This window comes from Oreochromis niloticus, linkage group LG22 (genome assembly GCF_001858045.2).
Source record: "Oreochromis niloticus isolate F11D_XX linkage group LG22, O_niloticus_UMD_NMBU, whole genome shotgun sequence".
In the NCBI taxonomy this organism is placed as follows: Eukaryota; Metazoa; Chordata; class Actinopteri; order Cichliformes; family Cichlidae; genus Oreochromis; species Oreochromis niloticus.
This window is the reverse complement of record NC_031985.2, coordinates 31,137,150-31,162,482: the sequence shown is the minus strand read 5'-3', so window position 1 is coordinate 31,162,482 and position 25,333 is coordinate 31,137,150. Positions and strand designations below refer to the sequence as shown.

At 39.8% G+C, this 25,333-nt stretch overlaps 1 protein-coding gene and 1 long non-coding RNA gene across 3 annotated transcripts in view; one reads left to right on the top strand and one right to left on the bottom strand.

Moving 5' to 3' along the window:
- The window catches only part of LOC102078854 (uncharacterized), a 100,522-nt gene extending 78,817 nt beyond the window's left edge, over positions 1-21,705 (bottom strand). The window contains exons 1-5 of one of the 2 annotated variants that reach the window (XR_003215884.1): positions 21,332-21,705; positions 19,998-20,100; positions 19,235-19,329; positions 10,006-10,069; positions 327-644 (exon numbers count right to left, since the gene is read on the bottom strand). This is a non-coding gene — a long non-coding RNA (uncharacterized LOC102078854). The remainder of the gene's footprint in view (positions 1-326; positions 645-10,005; positions 10,070-19,234; positions 19,330-19,997; positions 20,101-21,331) is intronic. The other variant, XR_266023.4, reaches the window with a different exon arrangement.
- LOC109196333 (daple-like protein) lies at positions 10,101-12,186 on the top strand. The gene has a single exon (XM_019350311.2). The coding sequence runs from the start codon at positions 10,556-10,558 to the stop codon at positions 11,780-11,782; it is 1,227 nt and encodes a 408-aa protein (XP_019205856.1). The 5' UTR covers positions 10,101-10,555; the 3' UTR covers positions 11,783-12,186.
- Positions 21,706-25,333: the final 3,628 nt, after the last annotated feature.

Below are 25,333 nucleotides of genomic sequence, written 5' to 3'. Positions count from 1 at the left end.
ATGAGAACTACTGCAAGACAAAGAATTAGACAGGGTCATTATTATATTGTAGAAACCTGGAATTTATTTGTTTTTATCTTCAATAAGGTTTATTGTTTTTATATGTTCATCAAACATTCAGCACTCACTGTCATATAATTATCTTTTATTTAGAGCATGATCAGCTAAAATTAAAACTACTCTAAATCAGGTAGTGAATGAGAGATCTATGCATGTTATCATGAAGTAGCATCCCCCTTGGCTGATAAATGAAGGTAATGCAACAAGTGCTTAAAAATGCAGAGTTAATTTACGAAAAATGAAAGTTTGTATGGATTCTCACTGACCTTAGGAGCTTGTGATGGACAGTGGAAGGGTTAATTATGTGCCTGGGAACTTGCTTTCTGGAAATGCATTTAAGCATCATGTCTCAGAAGAATAGCCAAACCATTTGCCCAGGGATACGTTGTTGAGCTGGGACCTTTTTGCAATCAGCCAAGCAGCGATTTTCATCCAGGGTATGGAGGAGAACTGCCTTGGCCTGTTTCCAGATGTGTCCACAGCAACACTGATGATGATGCTAGAGGGAGGGCATAGTAACTTCCCCCTCCTGGGCTGAAGACAGAAGTGGTTGCTCTCTCAGTGAGATTTCAAATGGTGACGTTCTGTGGCAGAAGAGGTTACTGAATTATGAGTGTACTCAACCCACTGAAATATAATGTACATTTTAGAATCATACAAAAATTCCTAATTCCTACAGGTGTTCCAACTTTTCTGGGTTACTTTCAACCCCCTCTGTCTGCATGAAACCAGTGTTGGAACACACTGTGGTACCATACCCCTGTGAGCATCAGTTGAACAGTATTGTACTGCAGAGAGTAGTGTGTTGCAACAAAAATGGTGAGAAAAATGCAACTAACAATGGAAGAGAGACAGACCATTATAACACTTGCAGATCTTCCTACAAATAAATTGCAAAGAAAGTAAAGGCACCATCAAAAGGCACTCAGAAACCGGGGCAAACTCTGACAGGAAGAGGTCTGGCAGACCTAAAGTCACAACAGAATCAGAGGACAAGTTTCTGAGAGTTAACAGTTTGGAGGCTCACAGGACAACAGCTTCAAGCTCAGCTTAATAGTGGTTGTAGTAAGCAAGTCTCAGTTTCAACTGTGAAGAGAAGACTTTGAGCTGCAGGTTTGACAGGATGAGTTGCAGCAAGAAAGTCATTGCTAACACATCAGAAGGAGACAAAGAGGCTTGCCTGGGCCATAAAACACTGCCATTGGACTACTGAAGACTGGAAAGAGGTATTATGGACTAATACTTCGGTTCATCATGCAGGATCTTTGTATGCCATCGAGTGGTCGAAAGAATGGTTCCACAGTGTGTGTGGCATCAACGGTCAAACATGGAGGAGGAAGTGTGATGGTCTGGGGGTGTTTTGATGGGTCCAGGGTCAGTGACTTGTACAGAGCGAGAGGCACCCTAAACCAAAACAGCTACCACAGCATGCTACAGCACCATGCAATACCCTCTAGTATGCGCCTAGTTGGTCAGGGGTTCATCCCATAGCAAGATAATGACCCAAAACAAAAATCCAAGCTATACCAGACCTACCTCAGGAATAAAGAATAAAGAAAAAGATGGTAAGCTTGAAAACATGGAGTGGTCAGCACAGTCTCCAGACTAAAATCCTATCGAGCTGGTTGGGATGAACTGGACAGAAGAGTGAAAGCCTACAACAGGTGCCGCACATCTATGGGAAGTGCAACAGATGTGGGAAGAACTTTCTGTAGAATATTTGATTACTATTGTAGAAAGAATACCACGGGTGTGTTCATCTGTTACATCTTCCAATGGTGGTTACTTTGATGAGTCAAAAGTTTCGAACACATTTTGGTCTATACATTTATTCCATGACTTCTTTTTTTAACTCAGATTGCTTATTTGTACTATGCTTTCATTTCAGAGTGCAATGAGACATTAAACTATATAATTTTCAATAAAAAACTGGAAAAATTGGGGTGTTCTAAAACTTTTGACCGGTAATGTATTTTGGGGGAGAAACACCAGTGACAAAGTCTAACAATATATGGGACCAGGGCCGATTGCAGGATTGGAAGGAGTTGCAAGACACCTGAGGGAAAGCCTTACTTCTAGCACAAATTGAGCAGGTTTGGATGTGCTGTCGTTGGCCACCTAAAGAATCATTTATCTAAAGAAAAAGTGCAAAAAACCCCAGAGAAGCAGGAAAACCCAGCATTGTGCACCTGCACACTAAATAATTGTGAAGTTAAAACAACACAAGGTGCAAGTATTTTGCAATCTGGAGGTACAGCGCCTTTTTGTGGAACACCACACACAACAGGAACCAGCTTCTGTGCATGGGCAGGTGCCGCTGAATACGACTGATGCTGTGAACATAAAATTTTTATATCAATATAAAAGGCTATTTCCATTTGTGGGAATGAAGAGAATCTATGGATTCTGTAGAGACTTGAGGAAGATATAATGAGGACACCTGAGTTCATCTTATAGAGAATCACTCATCTTACACTGCTGCCAGGATGAAAACATTCAAAAGTACGGATAGCAGCATGTATTTTCGAGAGAAATTAAACATAGCTATTAGATTAGATGGTCTAAAATCTTCTTCTCCCTGGATTTTCTAGTTTTGATGGAATCGTGTAAAAGCACATAAACACAGGCCATAATTAGTGTTCAGTATATAAAAAAGCTGACACAATGCTCATATAATCTTGCATCAAAATAGTTTAGCAAATATTTTAGCAAGGATGATGTCTGTAATAAGGGTAACTCATTATTCACCAACAATTACTTAAATGATAGGAATGGCATAGAGTAAGTATTACTGACTTATATTCAAAAACTATTTTTAATAACATTTATTTGCTGTTTATACTTCAAGCAACCATGATCGATTAGACCAGACTTTGCCATACTCACAGTGCCTAATGTTTTTGTTTAATCTAAATCTAATCTCTTTCATAGACCATCAGATGGATTTTGCCTGGTTGTCATGGAATTGTTTACATCCAAATTTCACTTATCTTCTATATGGCCTAGCTTAGCTTTCCTACTTCTATTACTGCTATTTCCTACTGCTGTTACAATTAAACGAACATCTCTGCAAATATAAATTCACAGAGACGTTAGGTTGATGGTAATTACTAGCAAACACAGAAACTTACATGCTATATAGTACAGTTCTATGATACATCACCACAGTAGAACAATTTGCAGCAATGTAGACAAGCAGAGAAACATGCACAACATTGCTTCAGTCTCATAGCTACATACAGCACAGTCAGTCCACCAAATCATCAAGCACTTAAGGTACCATTACTCATTAAAGATCAGTGTTGGGCAAGTTACTTTGAAAAAGTAATTAATTATAGTTACTAGTTACTTTTCAAAAAAGTAACTGAGTTAGTAACTGAGTTACAAGATTCTAAAAGTAATTAACTTGAAAAGTAACTATTGCGTTACTTAAAAGAAACGTTTAACCCTCTGGGGTCCAGGGTATAATTGGCCATTTTTAACTACTTTTGATTTTACCTCTACATTTCACCTTTAAAACTATTTATTTGCCTTGTTTGGTATCATTCTTTTCAGCACAACCTCACGTGTCTGAATTTACAGTTATGTTTTCATTTTGACATACTGTATTAACACAATTGATCTAAAATCAGACAAAAAAAATAAAATCCGAGTGCAAAAAGTTATATTTTTACTGTAACAACCAAAAACATGTTTAATGAATCATATTTCATAACTTTAAATGCAAATATTAATTGTCAATTTTAAAATCATTCTGCATTCAATAAGATGCCACACAAATTATTTGTGCCACTCCAAAAAAATAATTTCCGTCCACTATAAAGAAGAACATCACAGCCTGATACCTGCAGGTCTGACAGCAGCAGGTGTATCACTCCTGTTCTCTACCTAGAGACAGCAGTCACCTCGTTTTTTGTTTTTTGCTTTGTTTTTTTAAATTTTTTGCTCATAAGCAGAGAGTGCTTGCTAGCGCTGTCCTTAGACAGTGAACGTGACGAAACTATTGAGGAAAAAACACGCGTATATATTGTTTATCACGACTCTGGCTTTACGTGGCCCATCAACACAATTTAAAAACTGGTATATGTCACCTTGTTGCTTTGTCATCTTGAAGTGGTCATGTGATTGGCTTACCACGACTACTTTATTCTTCCTCAGCCAAACAGCAGCACTCATGCGATTGTTTTGCCCCCTTAGATCCAGGTGTTGTGCCAAAAAGTGATCGTCTGCCAGAAAGTGATTGCCGTCTGCGGGAGCGTGCGCAGCTGCTTAAAGCTGTAGCGCCCAGATTACTTACAGCTACTTCTGTGCAACTGATATAAGATGCTGTAAACTGAAGACAGCTTCAACCGCCTGTTTGTTGAAAAATAGTAACGCGACCGCACCACATTGTTTTGTTAGTAACAGTAACGGCGTTGTAACGATAGAAATAGTAATTAGTTGGATTACTCGTTACTGAAAAAAGTAACACCGTTTGTAATGCCATTACTTGTAATGCTGTTATTCCCATCACTGTTAAAGACAGAAGGAAAATCACACTGCAACCCGATACACCTGGACAAGAAGCAAACTGGTAAGAGGGCTGATTTTACATTGACAGTTTACATTCAGGACTACGCTGCTATTGCTTTTCTTTGTTGTAACTTTTAAACTTTTTAAAATATTTAACTTTTCATTAAATTTCTCTTCCCATTCAAATGAATGGCAAATACTTCAAATCCTCTTCAAACCTACCTACTTTGAAACTTAACTACTTCAGCATATGCAATAAAGTTGATTGTGTTCATCTGGATGTTGTGTTTTCAGTGAAAGAAACCTTTTTCACTCATTCAAGTCACTTCTTTAGTCTCAGCTAACTCCAGGTTGGGAAAACCTTATGCAATGATCAAGAAAGTGATCTCACAGCTCACTGTCTGCCAGTGCTAGTTTCAGTCATTCCCAAAAAGTTTAACTTTGGTCATCTCTTTGTCCTCTCCCTCTAATTTTAATTGATTAGGTAAATAAATAGTGAATTTAGACAAAATTAAAATTCTGCTACTCTAACAGCCATCTTTCTTTACACACATATCTCTCTTTACAATTTGGTGACAACCAAAAGTTACTTTAACGAGGTTTAACCATTAAAAGCTCTCTGGGCGGTTTGGTGAGCATGTGAAGGCAGCACCGTCTCACCTTTTTGCAGCAACAATTTAAAAAGTCTAAATTTTTCAGAAAAACTAAATCTAACCAAGACTGAAACAACTCGCATCTAAAACCCAAACACATTAAACGAATGCCGAAACGAAATACAAATTTAAAAAGAAAAAGCTTTCTGGTCAGTCATCTCCCTTTGTTGGGCTCGACTTGCTGAAGGGCTCCTAAATGTGGATTCCATTTATGTGAAATCATACTTAACTCTTCATCAAAATTACATCTTGAAACATACTAAGTTTTAGTCTTTTAGTTTGCATGATCAATTCTGATTATTGTTCATTTTCATTGCCATGTCAACATGTTTTAGGGCAACGTTTTCTCATTTTGAACTCTTTTAGATGTAAGTCATCATCAGTGATTACCCTAAGCCCAAAGCGACACCAAACATGGACAACCAAAATGTATCATTTTGTTTGCATGTAATTGTTCTCCCAATTCTTATAAATCAGGAAAAAACAAAAATAACAATTTTAACTTATAGAAATGAAACACTTTTCCCCCCAAAAAAAGTCAATTTTGCCTTTTACAAAAATATAAGGTTAGGGTAATGTTAGATTTTGGATTAATACCTATGACTGAGGTCTCAAAGGTAATTCCTCGACTGCTTCAATAATAGCCTGTTTGATTTTAACTAGTTAAGTAAATCTGCGGTCAATTTAGACTCAATTCAAAATCTCCTACATGTGACGAACACAAAAAGCTAAATGTCATAGCTGACTTTCTAAACAAACCTCTCCATTTTTGCAAGTTCAGTTTTTGCTTTCACTAAATTGCAAATGTTTAACCATAATTAGCTTAGCTGTCCTACTCTTGTTACTGCGGATTCCTACTGCTGTTGCAATCAAATTAACATCTCTGCAAATATAAATTGGCAGAGACCTTAGGTTGATGGTAGTTACTAGCAAACACAGAAACTTACATACACGATATAGTACAGTTGAATAAATAATAATAAATTATTTTATTATTTATTCAACTGTTATAGCACCTTTCTGGAGAGAGTCACAAAGTGCTGCACATAGATAACAAATAATAAAAGGTAAAACACACAATATAAAACAGGCAAAAATTAATCAAAAGCAGTTTTAAAAAGGTAAGTTTTGAATTGTTTTTTAAAAACAACTACTGAGTCCACAGTTCTTAAGGTGTGGGGGAGAGAGTTCCACAACCTAGGGGCCACAGTGGCAAAAGCTCTATCACCCTTAGTTCTCATCTTAGTCTGTTTCATAGCAAGTAAGCCCTGATCAGATGACCTCAGGGACCTGCTAGGGACATAGGGCTGTAGCAGATCGGAGATGTAGACTGGTGCCAGTACATCCAAAGCTCTAAAAGTCAAGACCAGGATCTTAAAATGTACTCTAAATTTAACAGGAAGCCAGTGTAACTGAGATAGCAATGGTGTCACATGAGAATACTGAGAGCACGTGTCAAACTCAAGGCCCGCGGGCCACATCCGGCCCGGCGTACATTTATATCGCGAGATCATTTTATATAGATTTATTATTATTGTTATGCATGGCCCGGCGATATGAGGTGCTAATAACACACAGATCCCATAATGCAGCGCTGCAGCCTCCTTGCTGAACGGTTACCTGGGAACATTCCCGCGTCAATCAAGTCAACTTTCTGTTATTGCGAAGCTAGCCGCTCACAATGGCGAAGAGAAAAGTTGATTTTGAAAACAGAGCCTTTCAGCACTGGTGGGTGACTGAATATATGTTTACAGACATTGCTGGTAAACCCGTGTGTCTTATTAGTGGAGCTAATGGGGCTGTAATTAAGGAATTTAATTTAAGACGGCACTACGAGACAAAACGTCAGGATAAGCTGAAAAACCTAAATGCAGAGCAGAAACTACAGAAAGTAGAAGAGCTAAAGAAGAATCTGACATTTCAGCAGACTTTTTTCACCAGAGCAAAATCACAAAGTGAAGCTGTTGTGAAAGCAAGTTTTATTGTAGCAGAGGAGCCAAATCAGCCTGGTACCACTCTGAAGAGCTGCATGATGAAGGTGTGCGACGTCTTGTGTCCAGACAAAACGCAGATTTTGGCAAATGTGAGCCTGAGGAGAAATACGATTGCTGATCGGGTTTGTGAGATGGCCACTGATTTAAGAACACAGTTGTGTGAAAGAAGCAAAAACTTTATTGCATATTCTCTTGCTGTGGATGAAAGTACAGACATGATGGACATTGCACAGCTGGCCATCTTCATCCGTGGAGAGGAAATATTGGACATTAAATTGATGCACGGGACAACGACAGGAAAAGACATTTTTGAAAATGTATGTCAAAGTGTAACCGACATGAAACTGCCCTGGGACAAACTTGTTGGACTGATGGAGCGCCGGTGTTGTGCGGTGAAAAAAAGTGGACTAGTCGGCAGGATGCGAGTAAAGATGCACAGGAGGAGAACTGTACCGGTGAGTTAACAGCATATCACTCACTGCATCATACACCGGGAAACGCTGTGTGGTAAAGTCCTAAAAATGGAGCATGTAATGATCACCGTAACGTAAACCGTAAATTTTATCTGAGCTAAAGGTTTAAATCACCGTCAATTTCAGTCTTTTATGTGGGAAATAGATTCAGAGTTTGCCCACATTCCTTATCATACTGAGGTCCGTTGGCTGAGTTGGGGAAAAGTTCTCAATAGAGTTTTTGAGCTCAGCAAGGAAATCTGTCTGTTCATAGACATGACATGTATGATGCGGCGAAGGCATTTCAAGTGAAGCAACCCATTTACGTGGAAACTGCACCTGTGCAGATTCAGATGGAGCTGCAGTGTAATGATACACTCAAGGCAAAGTACGACACTGAATGGCCCGCACAGTTTATTAGTTACATTTCTGAAGCAATGCACCAGCTCCGTCTACATGCGGCTCGAACCTTCTGTATGCTTTCATTTATTTTTTCTGGGGTTTTTGGCAGCGTGTTCATATTTCTAACTTGCATAATTTTGACAGGATATATTTTTATGAAGAGAAAAATATTTAAAGTTAAAGTTCATTTTTAAGTTTATTTATTCTGGAATAATATTCCTGCCTGTTTTTATTCATATTTATGTTTAAAAAACATTGTTTTAGTGTGTTCAATTAATGTTTATCTTGTTTGGCCCGCGACCTAAAGTGTGCCTTGAGCCTTGATTCTGTCAGTGTTTTGATCTGTTCACCATCAACATTGCGTGCAGCAGCAACCACAGCCTCCCAGACACTGTTCAGAGAGGTGTACTGTTTCCCCTCCTTGTAAATCTCACATTTGATGATGGACCACAGGTTCTCAATGGGGTTCAGATCAGGTGAACAAGGAGGCCATGTCATTAGTTTTTCTTCTTTTATACCCTTTCTTGCCAGCCATGCTGTGGAGTACTTGGACGCGTGTGATGGAGCATTGTCCTGCATGAAAATCATGTTTTTCTTAAAGAATGCAGACTTCTTCCTGTACCACTGCTTGAAGAAGGTGTCTTCCAGAAACTGGCAGTAGGACTGGGAGTTGAGCTTGACTCCATCCTCAACCCGAAAAGGCCCCACAAGCTCATCTTTGATGATACCAGCCCAAACCAGTACTCCACCTCCACCTTGCTGGCGTCTGAGTCGGACTGGAGCGCTCTGCCCTTTACCAATCCAGCCACGGGCCCATCCATCTGGCCCATCAAGACTCACTCTCATTTCATCAGTCCATAAAACCTTAGAAAAATCAGTCTTGAGATATTTCTTGGCCCAGTCTTGACGTTTCAGCTTGTGTGTCTTGTTCAGTGGTGGTCGTCTTTCAGCCTTTCTTACCTTGGCCATGTCTCTGAGTATTGCACACCTTGTGCTTTTGGGCACTCCAGTGATGTTGCAGCTCTGAAATATGGCCAAACTGGTGGCAAGTGGCATCTTGGCAGCTGCACGCTTGACTTTTCTCAGTTCATGGGCAGTTATTTTGCGCCTTGGTTTTTCCACACGCTTCTTGCGACCCTGTTGACTATTTTGAATGAAACGCTTGATTGTTCGATGATCACGCTTCAGAAGCTTTGCAATTTTAAGACTGCTGCATCCCTCTGCAAGATATCTCACTATTTTTGACTTTTCTGAGCCTGTCAAGTCCTTCTTTTGACCCATTTTGCCAAAGGAAAGGAAGTTGCCTAATGATTATGCACACCTGATATAGGGTGTTGATGTCATTAGACCACACCCCTTCTCATTACAGAGATGCACATCACCTAATATGCTTAATTGGTAGTAGGCTTTCGAGCCTATACAGCTTGGAGTAAGACAACATGCATGAAGAGGATGATGTGGACAAAATACTCATTTGCCTAATAATTCTGCACTCCCTGTACACAGATATCCCTTTTACAATTTAGTGACAACAAAAAGTTACTTTGACGAGGTTTAACCATTAAAAGCTCGCTGGTCAGTCATCTCCATGTGTTCTGTCCTTGGTCTTTCTCTCATTGCTCATCTTCTTAGCTTGGTCTGGATTTACTGAAGGGCTCCTAAATGTGGATTCCATTTATGTAAAAACATACTTAACCCTTCACCAAAATTACATATTTTAACTGTAGGCAACACTACCTAACTGTCAAAGAACCTGACAGATGCTTACAGCCCATCAGTTGACCAATGTAGTATTTGCCAAAGCTTCACAATGACATGTTTTTGTTTTTTTGTTTTGTTTGTATAAAGGTCAGCCCGACACACTGTTATGTTGATCAGTCTGGACAAGTGTTTGTTGAAGCACCACACATATGTCTTTCATGGTTTGCTAACCTGTTCACCAACTCTCCAGTTGGTCTTCTGCACACGCTCCTGCTCACTCAGGTCTCCGGCTTGACTATATAAAAAGGAAAATCTCGTTAGCCAAATCATCACCACCTGTCTCTCCAGCCTCCCTGGCACCGCCCCCTTGAGCTCACTGCATCACTCCTCCCCTGCGGCTGAGCCAGGGACCACACCTCCACCACAGTTTGGTTTTCTAAATAATATTCATTGGGTGTTTATAATTCATGTAACCATCATCAATTACAATAACCATAAGTCTGCATTTTGTTATTATTCAATTAGCCAACTGCCCAGACCAGACACAGTGACATTCCACCAGAATCCCTTTGATCTATCATCTTCTTTATGACATCAGCACACTAAAAGCCTTAAATAGGGGAAAGGTTCCCATTCTTATCAGTCTTTCAAAGATAGTGGAAAAATTCACTAGGCAGGAAAACACTTAAAATACTCGAAACTTGTTTCTCACACAGTTGACAGTATTTTTAAAAGATCTTTAAGTTAGTACAGAGATTTAGCATCAACTTCAATTTGAAACATGAGTCTGTCAAATCCTGTTGTGTGCAACCTGAGAGCTGAGAACGAAAAACTTAAACAGCAAATCAAAGAGCTCAAAAATGAGAATAAAACTCTCAAACAACAAAACTCTACCATACGTGACCTTAAAGTCGAGAACGCCGACCTTAAGCAGCAAAAAAGAGAGCTCATAAATGAGAACAAAATTCTCCAAAAAAACATTGAAGTTCTTTTCAAACTAAGTGGGTTCTCTAAAAACAAGAGGAAAAGAGACCTGCAACTAGAGAACGAAACAATTCACATCAGAATTCAAGAGCTGGAACATTTGAATAAAGATCTACAGGATTCACAAACCTCCAATACCAAAGAAATTCAGCAACAGAACGAGGTGATGCAGGAAATGTTTGATGACATCAGAGAGTTGCAAAGCAAAAAGGCAGGCTATGTTATAAAAGTGAAAGGCATGGAAAAGGACAACCAGTCTTTAAGAAAGGAAAATGATGTGATGATAAAACGCATGTGTGAGATGAAAAGGGACTTTGAAAAGGAAAAAGATGACATGCAACAGCAAATACAGGCTGTTAAAAATGAGCTCCATCAGGCAAAAACAGCCTTTAAAGAGTTACAAGAGAGTGAAGAAAGAAAAAGGATCATGAATGAGGAAAACAAAACAACGAACAGTGCACAGCTCAGACAGACCCTGGAACTCCAATGCTTTGCACATGAAATTGACATATTAAGGCAACATAACGAACTTCTTGAACAGGACCTCCAGGAGCTTTCCAAAAGGAGTGGTGATTGTCAAAAAGAACTGAAACCACATGATGAGGGTGTGAAAGGAGAATCACGGATGTTCAAAGCCACTGAGAAAGACTCTGAACATTATTTGAACGTGATCAGCAGAGAAAAGGAGTTGTTGTGCCATGAATGTGAGGCACTGAAAAGAGAGCTTGAAGAGGTCAAGAAAAATCTGTGTGATGTACAGGAAGCCATGAAAGCAAAAGACATGGCGTTGCAAACCCAAGCTCAGACTCCCAAAGTTTCACAGGAAGAACATAACAGTGTGATAAACAACTACGATGTCCAAGTTAACGCACTCTTACAACAAAATAAGGCCTTAGAAAATAAGGTTAGTGACCTTACCAAAAAGGTGTGGAATGGACGGGAAGCGATGAGACAAATGAAAAAAAACTTTCAAGAACAAAGGCAGCTGCTCGAAAATCTCAGAGGAGAATTCGAGGAGTTTTAGCACAACTACGACTTTGGCACTCCCTATTAAACCTGGTTAACGCAGGTTCAATAGGGAGGGGGAAGGGGGGAGGGTATAACTTAGACAATGGACATTTGACTTAATTGGCCCAAAATGAGTGACTGTACCCGGACACTCAGTAGCAAAACAATTACAGAGATTCAAGAGAGAAAACAGTTTCTGCATAGACTCCTATAGTACTGTAAGTCTTGTCATCACCTGGTGTCCTGCATAGAGTGCAGGTTTAAGGTATTTACCCATCTTTCAGACTTAGAAGCTATGCTGCGTCAGGGTTTATAACAGCTCTGACCCCCAACCGGTCGAGGCAGATGGCCGCCCCTCACTGAGCCTGGTTCTGCCGAAAGTTTCTTCCTGTTAAAAGGGAGTTTTTCTTTCCCACCGTCACCAAGTCTAAGGAGCTTGGAAAAAAAGCGTCTGGACTTTTTAAGTTTAACTTAAAGAAGTCCAGACGCTTTTTTTTCCAAGCTCCTTAGACTACTATGGCCTTGATGACTGAGAACCTTCACAGACACTGTCATCAAGGGTTTGCTCACAGGGGATCATCTGATTGTTGGGGTCTTCTCTCTTACATTGTATGGTCTTCACCTTACAATATAAACAGCCGTGAAGCGGCTATTTTTGCAATCCGGTGCTTTAGAAATACATCTTAGCTGAACTGAACTCCATAACATCTGGACTGAAATGCCTACACACAACGGTACGCATTTCAATCAAGAGCTCTGTCCAAAAAGTTCAGTGACAAGCATCAGCACCAGGATTGTTTTTTAGCTCACCAACAGTTCATGTTCCATACCCAGTTTTTATTGTCCATCATTCATATCACTGAACGAATGCATTCATCTGTTTGCCTGATTGCAACTTTGTAAGACTGGGTTGGGAGATGTTCTTGTGGTGAGCTCTTATTCACATAATTGGTTTCTTTAATATTGAAAAAAAATAAATTTCTCTAACTGGAAATGTCGTTCTCATGTGTGATTATCATATTGTTACATGGTTTGAAGAATAGAGAATATATATAATTTACTCATAGTAATTTTAATATCTAATGTGATTGTGTTTCCTCATCTCTACTTATGTGCTGATGTGTTCACTGAGGCCATTGTATGGTCCATTTTGGCTGCATTTCCATGCTTTAAGAATGAAATTTGCTCATTTAAAGGGTGTCTCATGTATCTCTTATGCAGAAATATGTGTTGCCTAGCTGGACAAATGTAGCACAGGTCTACTATTATTGGCCGAATGTATTTTAACAATCATTTCAGCATCTAGATAATCTCTTTCATACTCCCTTAGACGAATTTAGCCTGGGTGTCATGAAACAGGCATTTGAAACAATAACTACCAGTATCTTTGAATGTGTGTGATTTCACTAATCCTACATATTTTTTGCAAGACAACTGGGTGCTTTTATGTAAAGAATGATCTGAGAACACTGAGGCTAATGAAGTAACAAGAGAAACATACTAAGTTTTAGTCTTTTAGTTTGCATGATCAATTTTGATTATTGTTCATTTTCATTGCCATGTCAACATGTTTTAGAGCAACGTTTTCTCATTTTGAACTCTTTCAGATGTAAGTCATCGTCAGTGATTACCCTAAGCCCAAAGGAGTTTGCAAAGAAAAGCGTCTGGACTTCAGATTTAAATCTGGGACTCTCGGCCATTTGACCTTAGAACTGAAGAAGCTTCTCGGATGAGAGGTGAAACGTCTTCAAGCAACTTAAAGAAGTCCAGACGCTTTTCTTTGCAAACTCCTTTGACTACGATGACCTGGATGACTGAGAACCTTCACAGATACCTAAGCCCAAAGCGACACCAAACATGGACAACCAAAATGTATCATTTTGTTTGCATGTAATTGTTCTCCCAATTCTTATAAATCAGGAAACAACAAAAATAACAATTTAACTTACAAACATGAAACACTCCCCCACCCCGGAAAAAGTCAATTTTGCCTTTTCCAACAATATAAGGTTAGTGTAATGTTAGATTTTGCATTAATAACTATGACTGAGGTCTCAAAGGTAATTCCTCGACTGCTTCAGTAATGGCCTGTTTGATTTTAACTAGTTAAGTAAATTTGCGGTCAATTTAGACTCAATTCAAAATCTCCTACTTGTGACGAACACAAAAGGCTAAATGTAAATAGCTGACTTTCTAAATAAACCTATCCATTTTTGCAATGTCAATTTTTGCTTTCAATAAATTGTAAATGTTTAACCATTAATATCCGTCTAGTCAGTTATCTTCCTCCTGTTCTTGCTCATTTACTCTTTGCTCATTCAAGATTCAAGAGTCAGGAAGGTTATTGTCATATACACTGCAAAACACAAGTGGTTACGCAGAGCAATAAAATTCTTACTTTGCAGGTTCCCTTCACAGAACTAAGTAACAGCTAACTGAAATAAAGAGTAAACTTGACCCTGAGCATACAAAACAGCATAGAAAATAATAAATAACTTAAAACAAGTGTTTTGTAGCACTTGTAGCTTAAGCCGTTTATGTGTAGGTGTAGTCAAAATTTTGAGTGCAAATATCTTTCTCATCTTTGTAGCTTGGGCTGTATTTGTTGAAGGTGCAGGTTTTCAGCTGTGGAGACTGCTTGACATATCTGTGTAGATACTTATGTATGCTGTTATTTTTGTGCCACTATTCTGAGTGCACGTAAAAAAAATTGCAGCTGCAAGTATTGCATTTTGAGGAGAAATTTATTTTGAGCGAATAAAACGTAAATTTGAGTGAACAAAATTCATTGCTGCGTGCAAAAAATGTATTTCATTGTTTGCTATTATCCACACACACACAATAGCAGCCCCTCTCGCTCAGTTTTTGCATTGTTGCTTGCGCTCTCAACATTTCTGCCCCTGCGCATTCGACTCTTTCTGTACACTTGTATATTTGTGCTACAAAATCAACCAATCACAGACTTGGATGCAAAAAATTCTGATTGGCTGTTTTGGTCTCCAATCAGCTCAAAATGACAAAATGCAATATCCCAGAATGCATTTCGTCCAAAATTCAAACCAGGCAGTGGCGGAGGAACGCAGAGTGGCGGAGTTTGAAATATTACTCTTTCTGGGTCACAAAATAAACTTTTTAAGATATTTACAGGCGAGAATGGTGCTGTGTGAACTTCAAATATTTGCTCGATTTATCAAGACATCACATATTTGCAAAAGTGCTCTTACGTTTTCGGAGATGCCTGTTATCCACCAGCTGGCCGAATAGCTGGACTGGCCATTGTGCATACCGGGCATTTGCCCGGTGGGCCAATGGTAATATTTCATTTTTACGTTTGTTTGTTTGTTTTTGTAACTGTATAAACAATGAAAGGTGATGGATTAGCCAGTTGGTCTGTCAGGGCTCTGTGTGTGGGCAGGCGGAGGTGAGGATCCAAATGCAGGACTCGGAGACTGAATTGCAACTGAAAACCGCAGCTTTATTGCTGGCGATGAACAAAACATGAACTGAACAATGACCGCCTAGACCGGAAACACACAGGCACAATTTGAGGGTACAATGCGACAGAGAGGAAAGGCAAACACAGGGCTTATATACACAGTGGAGTAATCAGGGAAAGGAAAACAGGAGGGAGACACAGCTGGGAGAGATTAGGGCTAACGAGACGGGGGAGCGAAGCTAGACACACTGACATAAGACATAACCCTTCAACATAAAACAGGAAACAATTCACAAAGACGCAGACTAAGAAACGCGGACTTACACAGAGGGAACACACGAGCAGAGAAGACTAAGCACAGAACTAAACCTAAACTAAACATGAGGGCATAAGCACAAAACCTAAGAACTAAACCCTAAACCAGAATAAGCTGGAACATAGAATAATAATAATCAACACAGGATAGCCAAAGAATCAGAACATAAATTATAATACAGAAGAATACCAAAAACATAAGAAACTGAAAATGCTGGGTCAGAATGACCCAGAACTGTGACATGGTCATGATCAACTCTGGGCTGGACCAATTACAATACATCCATATTGAGGTGAAAAGGAACGCGATTTGTCCCGTACGTCAACTAGAATGAAAAAAAAGACACAAAGCTGGAGTTATTCTGTGTCTTTACGCTGCACAGCTCCCTGTTCTTCTGTCATTCTCTCCCCCGCCCTCTCCTGTTGCTATTTTAATCATGAAACTGATCAATGATCAGCTGATCGGCTTTTCTGCCACAAGTCCTGTCTCTCTTGTTTGTTTATCGCCCGCTTTGCGCCAGAAAGAGGAAACCAGCTGATGTTGAGCTAAACAACAGCAGCACGTTTAAGCTTGATAAGCTGTTGTTAGAATTTAATTAAAATTACTTTCTAGTATCAGCTGATGTTTGCTGGAGCCACAGCCGTAAAAGCTGCAACAAGACAGTGTACATCACTGTCACAAGAGCGTTTCTTTTTGTTCAAAAGCTTTATGGTTTTTCCTATAATACCTGGTGGTCTAGTCAATACCCGGGCCGATTTTTTGTCCCAGTCCAGCCCTGGCTGATCGGACTCCTGGCACATCGTTTTCAAACCCCCCGCTGTCCTTCGCTACTTGGATTAAACATGATATATAAGTCACTTAGATAACTTCTAAATGTTAATGTTTGGTTTATTTCAATGTTTGATTTGTTCCCGAGTAAATCGGTTTGGCTGAGATTAAAGTTCAGCTTCATAACTGGACCGTTTTATTTAATACTTAAGTCTTACTTGGAGAGCTGTCAGTCTATTGTGAATTTCACCCGTCATATTATGAAAATGTTTCCTCCTGAATTTAAATATTTTTTTATATTAGATTTAATTCAGAGTCAGCTGTTTAAATAAGAACAGAACATTTAACATCAGGGGGATATGACGGCACACTTCGGGTGTCATTGTCCCCCATCGTCCATCATTAGTTCGTTGCAGAGAAACAAGCACAGGGCTCTCATTGATTTAGCGTTATGGTGAATTATATATTTTCATGTACTTTACATTTGTTTTGTAGTTGTGTGTCTTATTTGCTGGTGGGTAACAGGCATCTCCAAAAACGTTAGAGCACTTATGCAAATATGTGATGTCTTTATAAATCGAACAGATATTTGAAGTTCACACAGCACCATTCTCGTCTGAAAATATCTTAAAAGTTTATTTTGTGACCCAGAAAGGGTAATATTTCAAACTCCGCCACTCTGCATTCCTCCGCCACTGCCTGGTTTGAATTTTGGATGAAATGCATTCTGGGATATTTGCCTGGGTTTAGCTACAGCAGCTAGGGAGCTGACTGGAGACCAAAACAGCCAATCAGAATTTTTTGCATCCAAGTCTGTGATTGGTTGGTAACAGTGTATAGAATGAGTTGAATTCGCAGGAGCAGAAATGTTGAGAGCACAAGCAGCACATTGCAAGCAGGTCCGCAGAGATCTGAGCAAGAGCAAATGCAAAAACTGAGCGAGAGCGGCTGTTATTGTGTGTGTATATGGATAATAGCAACACTGAAATACATTTTTTGCACACAGTAATGAATTTTGTTCACTCAAATTTAGCTTTTCTTCGCTCAAAATAAATTTCTCCTCAAAATGCAACACTTGTACTTGCAAATTTTTTTTACGTGTGCTCAAAATTTTGTTTACGTGCGCTCAGAATAGTGGCACAAAAATAACGCCATACTTACGTTATGACATACATTCACTGTGTATTTACCTCTTTAACTTTAACTGTATTTTTTGGTTTCTCTTTTTTTTTCTCTTATTCTAAAGGCTCTTTAGTGTAAAACTCTACAGGCTGCTAACGTAGAGTTGCCAAACTGTGTTTCATTGTTCTTGTAATGGTGACAATATAGATCTATAATACAGTCTGACAGATATTTTACTTAGTCAACCTAAAAATCATGCCAAGAGCACATATGGTTTTCTAGCAGAATGGATAGATAGAGTAGAGGGTGGCTGCAGGCCAGTCACTGTCCCAAGATGGCAAAATGGAAAAGGGAGTGAATTTGCATTCATTCTCTCCATTGATGTTTAAAAAAACAATTTAGGCCTGACTTTAAGCCCTAAACCAAGCCAATAAGGCCTGAGGTGAATCCTTTCAATAAAAAGGGTTGATTTGGATTGAAAAATTAAAGGGAAATGAAAAAACGTTCTCTCTTTTTACACTGAAGGAACTACCCATTTACTATTTCCACTCAGGGTGGTGGAGACCTGGGGCTATCCCAGATGATGCAATGGATGGTGAACATTATGGATAATTCACCAATCTGTTGCAGGGATAACAAAGAAAGACAGAGAGCCATTCACCCTCACATACACACCAGTGACAAGTTTAGAATATCCAGTCAAACTAACATGAGTGTCTTTGGACTGTGGAATGAAGCCAGAGTGCCCAGAGAGAACCCAAGTAGGCACAGGGAGAACATGCAAACTCCACCCAGAAAGGCAATGGGCTCAAACTCTTCTTGTTGTGACCTATGGATGTCCACCATTAGTCAACCTAATCACAGTTAATGTCACTAGTCCAAATCAGACATACTAGTTAACTGATGCCCAATGCCGATAAATTGTTGTCCTAAATGTTATGTCGCCATCTGCAACTAGATGGAGCTGCAGCCCCAACATCACTGTAGACAAACGTCATAGCTCTGTTAATCTATGCCTGACATTTTTGGTAGGTCTGTTATTGTCAGAGGTGTCAAAAGTACAGACATTTGGTACTTAAGTAGAAGTACCAAAGTAACAAAGTACAAAGTAGCTCTTTGGAGGATGTTTCTACCACCTATTTTTGTGCAAAGCTAAATGAAACTTGTGCTATATTAATGTAATAATAACTTAATATTAGAAGATGGGAATAAAAACTTTATTTCATTCTATTTTAATTTAATAAATGTACAGTTAAACAGAACATGACCAGAGGAAAAGAAGGAAAATAAAATATGGATACTGTGTATATTAGACGGCCACTGTGCACTAACCTTCAGAATATTTTCAAGCAACCGTTAAATAACACAGTTAGTCCACCTCAGTTTGCATTCCCGCATGTCTCACAATATCAAAAAACATGTCACATGTGGAGACTTATGTAAGCTTTACCTGCCATATATTATTCCCTTTATGCTCATTCCTCTTCTATAAGGCTAGCTAGATGCTGAAGTACCTCAACTGTAACTTATGGACACCTCCAGTCATTCCGGTGTTGAAGCAAAAAAAAACCCAACCCTGCCCAGTTTAACCCCTGACTTTGGCACACCTCATCTCTTTTTATGCTCTTTTTATTCCCTGGTAATTAATAAACAATGAGGATTACCTTTGACGTGTTTCTGTTAAGGCTCTAATCGGTTTGATATTTGAATCCTCGCGCTGATGTCAGGTAACTCCTCTCATGTTTCAAAATGTTGGGAGTAACAATTAAAAAGTAAAATAAAAGAAAATTAGTCAGAAAAAAAATACTCAAGTAAAGCACAGATACCTGAAAACTGTACACGACAATACAGTGCCTGTCCTAATCACCACCACGATAGGCATTAACCATCCAGCGGAGGCAGCTCCTTGCAGCAGCGTCAGCTATGGAGGTGCAGAACATTGTCCATTCTCACTATTTACCCACTTTACAACATCTTTGCGGAACAAAAAAACGGGTTTATAGCCAAACTGAAAGGAAGTTTGCTGCTGTGTTGATTTGAAACAACTGGATCAGGCAGTAAAAGGTGAGAAATATGTGCTCCCAACAGTAGACAACATCATGTCAAGACTCTCAGGATCCAAAGTGTCTATATCACTTGATGCGGCCAATGACTTCTACCCGATTCGCTTTATAAGGAAAGCTGCAGATTAACCATGTTTATTACACCTTTTGGGAGATACGCTTTTTTAGAAAGTGCTCAGGGTGATCCAAGCTGCAGGCCTGAAGCTAAATAAGACTAGTTGCAAATTCAGGCAGAGAAGGATTCGGTTCCTTGGACACATCTGTGATGAGAACGGCATGTGATTAGACCCAGTGAAGCTGGCAGGGACTGAGGAATTTCCACAGCCACACGGTTTCTTGGAATGGTCAACTATATGCCAAAGTTCATTTCAGATCTGTCTACAGTGGGCCAACCTCTATACGAGCTGCAAATATGAAGGTGGAATGCCTCTCAACAGACAGCCTTTGAAAAGCTAAGAGTAACCTGAATTTTGTGCTCTGTTTCTTATGAGACTAATGCATTTCAAGGCTGAAGCTGTGTACGCACCTGGAAAAACGCTGGCTGTAGCTGATGCTCTTTCCAGAAGGCCAATGCCATGCACGACAGATGACACATCAAGTGAAGATGTTGCTGTTCATGTTGAGTCTGTCTTGAGACATAACAGAAGATGCAGACAATCAAAGTTCAGACAGTTACAGGCAGTGAAACAGCACAGCTAGGTAGGGTTGCCTGGCCACTCAGCAGGTCACCAACCTTTTTTAAACTGAGTACTGATTAATGCGAACAAATTTGCTCAATTTACCTTTATATGTTATCATTAATAATTAATGATATTCATCTATGTAGAGATAATGATTAAGTTAATGATTTCTCGCCATAATTATAAACAATGGTTTAACAAGGTAGGAAACAGATAAATAACAATATTTAACTTCATTTCTATAAATCTCTGCAAGTATTTACATTTTTAAATGATTACTTCTTCAACATTTTCACTTGCCACTAACACTTTTTGTAAAAATCATGCACTACATTGCACAGTGTTTGCACAAATTATCAAATATGTAACAATCAAAAAATCAACTTTCAGATTTTACTGAACTTGTCACCAAATCTGCAGCATTTTAAAAATGATCATCATATGTTACATTTAACGAACACATTTGTCCTTCAATAGCTAGATTCAACTTTACAATGACACTGCCACGTTGCCACCGAGAACATCTAGTATTGCTTTCTTTGTCTGTTAGTGGGAACCCTGGCATTGCATGCTGTTCACCAGTGTGTTGTAATCTAATAACTTGACACTGCAACTCTGAGTGAGTCATTGCCATGTGCATGAAAGAGGCATTTTCTCTGTTTGTTACTGATGAAGTTCAAGTCAGAAAAGGCTGATTCACAAAGTCAGGTTAACCCAAACAGGTTGGCAACCTTTATAGCTGCTGTGCATACACCACTGTACTTTGTTGTGTCAACAAGCCACCAAAGGTTTGGTGCACCCTGATAGGCTTTGAGGTGGAGGTCATTTTGCAGTGTTACAATTTCGATTTCCACCTGTCCAGCATCCAAGCTGAACATTGCACTTTGTTGCTCAGCATGTATGTTCTGTCCGTGTTCATGAGAGGATTGGAAATGAACGACACACATGGCTCAAGCTGATCAAGTTCACAAAACTTATTCTCAAACTCTTGCCCAAGTCAGTTTATGACTTGAGAGAACTTTTCTGCAACTTTGTCAAAAGTCTCAGACGCAGAAGCATTGTCTTTCAGCACCATCTGCACAGACGGAAAGTGCAGCACTTTTTTCTGTAAATGCACAGAGAAAATTTTCATCTGGGCTTTAAATGCATTTAAAGCACTTATCATCAGCAAGAGTCTTACCTTTGGTTTACAAATGGTTCAGTTTCCCAGTAACGTCCGTTAAAAATCCAAGGTCAAGTGTCCACTCAATGTCCTCCAGCAGCGAGGTGTCTTCGCCTTTGGACTGAATGAACTCCTTGATTTCACCCAAAAGTGACAAAAAACGAAACAAAATTCGTCCCCTGCTGAACCATCGGATTTCCGTGTATAGTAGCAGGTCACCATATTCATCTGACAGCTCCTCCAATAGGATCTTGAATGTTCTGTGCTGTTTAGCTCTGTAGCGGATGCTGTTTATGATTTTCACGATGGGAGTCATGACGTGCCCGAAACCGATCACCTTGTGGAGATTACATCGGTTCCATATTTCTCGTCTTTAAGCACAGTTTTTGCAATTATTAGGGCCCGAGCACAAAAGTGCGAAGGCCCTATTGTATCTGCTCTGTTTCTTCTTCTTATTATTATTATTATTATTATTATTATTATTATTATTATTATTATTTCGGCAAATGAATCGGCCTTTTGAGGGCCTAAACATGCTCGAAAACTCATGAAATTTTGCAGACGCGTCAGGTCTGGTGAAAATTTACGTATTTTAATGTCCCTAGACATGTCCAGGGAAAATTGGCTCAGTAGCGCCACCTAGAAAAATGAGAAACGCGAGCCCCCGAGATGGGTATGACCTACATGTATAAAACTCGGAACACTTATCTAACGTTCGGAGACGCACATAAAAGTCTATTATGGCCATGTCCTAAACCCAACAGGAAGTCCGCCATTTGGAAGTGAAGGTGACATTTTGGCTCTAATTTTGCCATTTCCATGCCTCGAACTTTTGCGAACTCCTCATTGGAATTTCATCGTACAAGCTTCATATTTGGTCAGTGTCAACTACACACCTGGGCCATGTTAAATTGCGGAGCTTTTGAGTTTTCGGGTTACTGTGAGGCCGTGGCGCCACGGCGAATTTCGATGACTCGCCATGAAAATCTTATTGCCTCTCGTTCTGTCATACATTGTCCGACCTTGACCAAAGTGGACACATATGATAAGGCTCCACCCCTGAACATATTTCAACTGCCATATTTGACACCAGGGACAGCGCCACCTAGTGGGAACAGGAAATGTCATGTTTTACACTTTGGGGTACAGTATTGTAATGGGTGACATCTGCAGCCTCAAATTTCTCCAGGAAAGCCTTAAGGAGTTGGTCTTGGGTTACAGAGAAAACTGTGAGTTTTCGCTGAAGGGTGTGACCCCAGCAGCATGGCGAACATTGAGGTCTCGCCATGAAGAAACAAATTAGTGTAACTCAATGAAATCCAATCTGATCAGTACCAGATTTTACAGGGATGATGTCAGACCCGCCCTGAACAGATTGATATGCCCATTGTCAGGAATACGTAGAGCGCCACCTAGTGGCACCAGGAAATGTCATGTCTTTCATTTTGTTGTACTGATTTTCACAGGTTCATCATGGCCACCTCAAAAGCGGTGAATATCACCATCAGTCCCTCTTGATGCTTCAGTGAGAAAATTGTGACTATAAACTGAACGGCGCACCCTGGTGGCAGCGCAGTTCACCATGAAAGATGAAGTGGCTTTTGAGGGGCTTGAAAAGTTTAAAAAGTCTTGAAATTTGGCGCACACCTCTAATGTGATGAGGGATTTCTTTTTATATGTTCATTTTCCTTGAAGAGCGCAAAATGGCTCCACAGCGCCCCCTACAAAATTTCAAAACAACAGCCCCTGCTCTGTGTTTTATGTATGAGTTTGAAACCTGGCAAGCTTATTGGAGATATCAAGATGTACAAAAAAGTCTCTTGGAGCAATATCCCAAATCCAACAGGAAGTCAGCCATTTTAAAATTAATGTGTAAATTTGGCGACATTTTCCCCTCTTTTCAGGCCTCATACTTTGACGAACTCCTCCAAGGGATTTCATTAGATTTACGCGATCTCCTGTGTGTGGAATCTAAAGACCTTTGTGATGTTAAATTGCGAAGCTTTTTACGTTCTGGGAAACGGGGTGGTTATGGCGGCACGTGGAGTTTCAATCACTCGCCAAAAAGCAGTAACCTGCTGTCGCTCAAAAACACAATGTCCAATCTCTCCCAAAGGTCGCAGGCGTGATGAGACTCGAGCTCGGAAATGTTTGTTATGCCATTTGTCAGTAATGGTTAGAGCGCCACCTAGTGGGACGACTATAATAATGGTTGAATGAGATGAAATTTTAGCTGGTGGTTAAATGCATGAATTCCATCAATGTGACATCAGATCGGAAGCGCTGGTTTTAGGTGTTGGGCTTGGCTCGACGCGCCGGGGGTGCGAGGGCCCTCATATCGCTGCTTGCAGCTTTAATTATCATTGCTTCTCCCCGCTCGTAGTGTGTGGCCCGTTGGGTAGTTAGCATGGTAGCTTGTGTGACACGTTCGGAAATGTCTCTCCAGTGTGTGCCGCTTTGCCATTGCCACAGTAACACGCATAACATCTTTCACGGTGGTAACAAAGAACTCTTCCTCCAATTCACTGTAACGGTATGTTTTCATTATCACCTTTACTGGCCTGCTAGCTGGTCTCCACGGCAACCGTTTCCGTGGAGACCAGCTACCTCTGATTCAATATGAATTTTCTTTAAAAGTTTATTTATTTTTATTTAATTTTTTTTTAATATTATCTTTTTCAAATTTACGCCAATGGAAGTGTGGTTTAAAAAAGAATACAAAAAAATAAAATAAAAAAATTAATTAGATGCAACTGGTAAGTGGCGCTATGGTGAGGTATTTTTAGAACAGGCCTTTGTGTCCCTATTCTAAACACGTAAATACAATTTGCAAGTGCAAATGTTGCAATTTGAGTAGATTTTGAGGAGATTCACTCAACTTGAACTTTTCATCGCTTAAAATAATTTTCTCATAAAAATGCAACATTTACACTTGCAAATTTTTTTTATTTTTTTTTTTTACATGCCCTCAGAATAGAGGCACAAAAATAACGCCGGTCCCTAACCCCGGCCACGGACCGGTACCGGTTCGTGAGTTGTTTGGTACCGGGCCACGAGAGTTGAGGCTCGGGTGTGAAATTTATTGTTTTCAGGGGTTATATCGATTTTTATCGCTATTTTTTAAATCGTTTTTATCATTAACTCAGTTTCCCTGGGTCTTTTTCTGTGTGTTATGAATAAATCTTCTTTTTTGAGGGGTACCAGTACTGGTTTTATTTTGTTGTATTTATCCATGACACCTTAAAAGCCGGTCGGTGACAATGTTGACGGACATAAACCGGCCCGTGGCGCAAAAAAGGTTGGGGACCGCTGCTCTCTGGTATTCCAGATGTGCTGGTGTGTGATAATACCTTGTTTTAGATAAGTTCAAACAGTTCAATGAAGAATATGATTTTGTCCATGTGCCAAGGCGGGCCAAGGCCAGTACGTGAATATGAACCCAAATGCAGATTCAGACAGGACAGTAGGGATCAGGGTTAATGAGACTTTATTTACAAAAACAAAAGAAGGCAACAATCAAAGGAATAATGCATGGAGCGTGAAACTGGAACAATGGTCAGGAAATAGTTCGTGGCACATGAGACTTGAACGAGGGTCTCTGAAATAGAGGTAGAAAGAGGTTAGGAGCTGGAAGATGGAAGATGGAAGGTGATGTAACTAATGGTTTCCTGTGGCTTACTTTGCTAGTAGGTAGAGAGTGCCTAGGGGGGAGGCAGTGTTGTCCGGGTAATTGTCCAGACGGGATGAGAGTGAGCAGAGTCCAACCTGAATGATCCAGTGATCTAGGACTGCAGTAGCAGGGGGGCAGGCAGGTGAAGAGTGATGAGTCTCTGAGCATGAACCAACAGTCAGAGTTCCAGGGTTGAACAGCATCCAGGTGAGTGAATTGTGGAGTATGAAGGATCCGTGAAGCTACTAAGAACACAAGGAGAAAAAAGGTCCATTTTAACAATAACATGATTAATATAACTAGCATGTTAGCAGATGAACTGTCGAAGGATAGTTGGGTGCGCTGGTCTT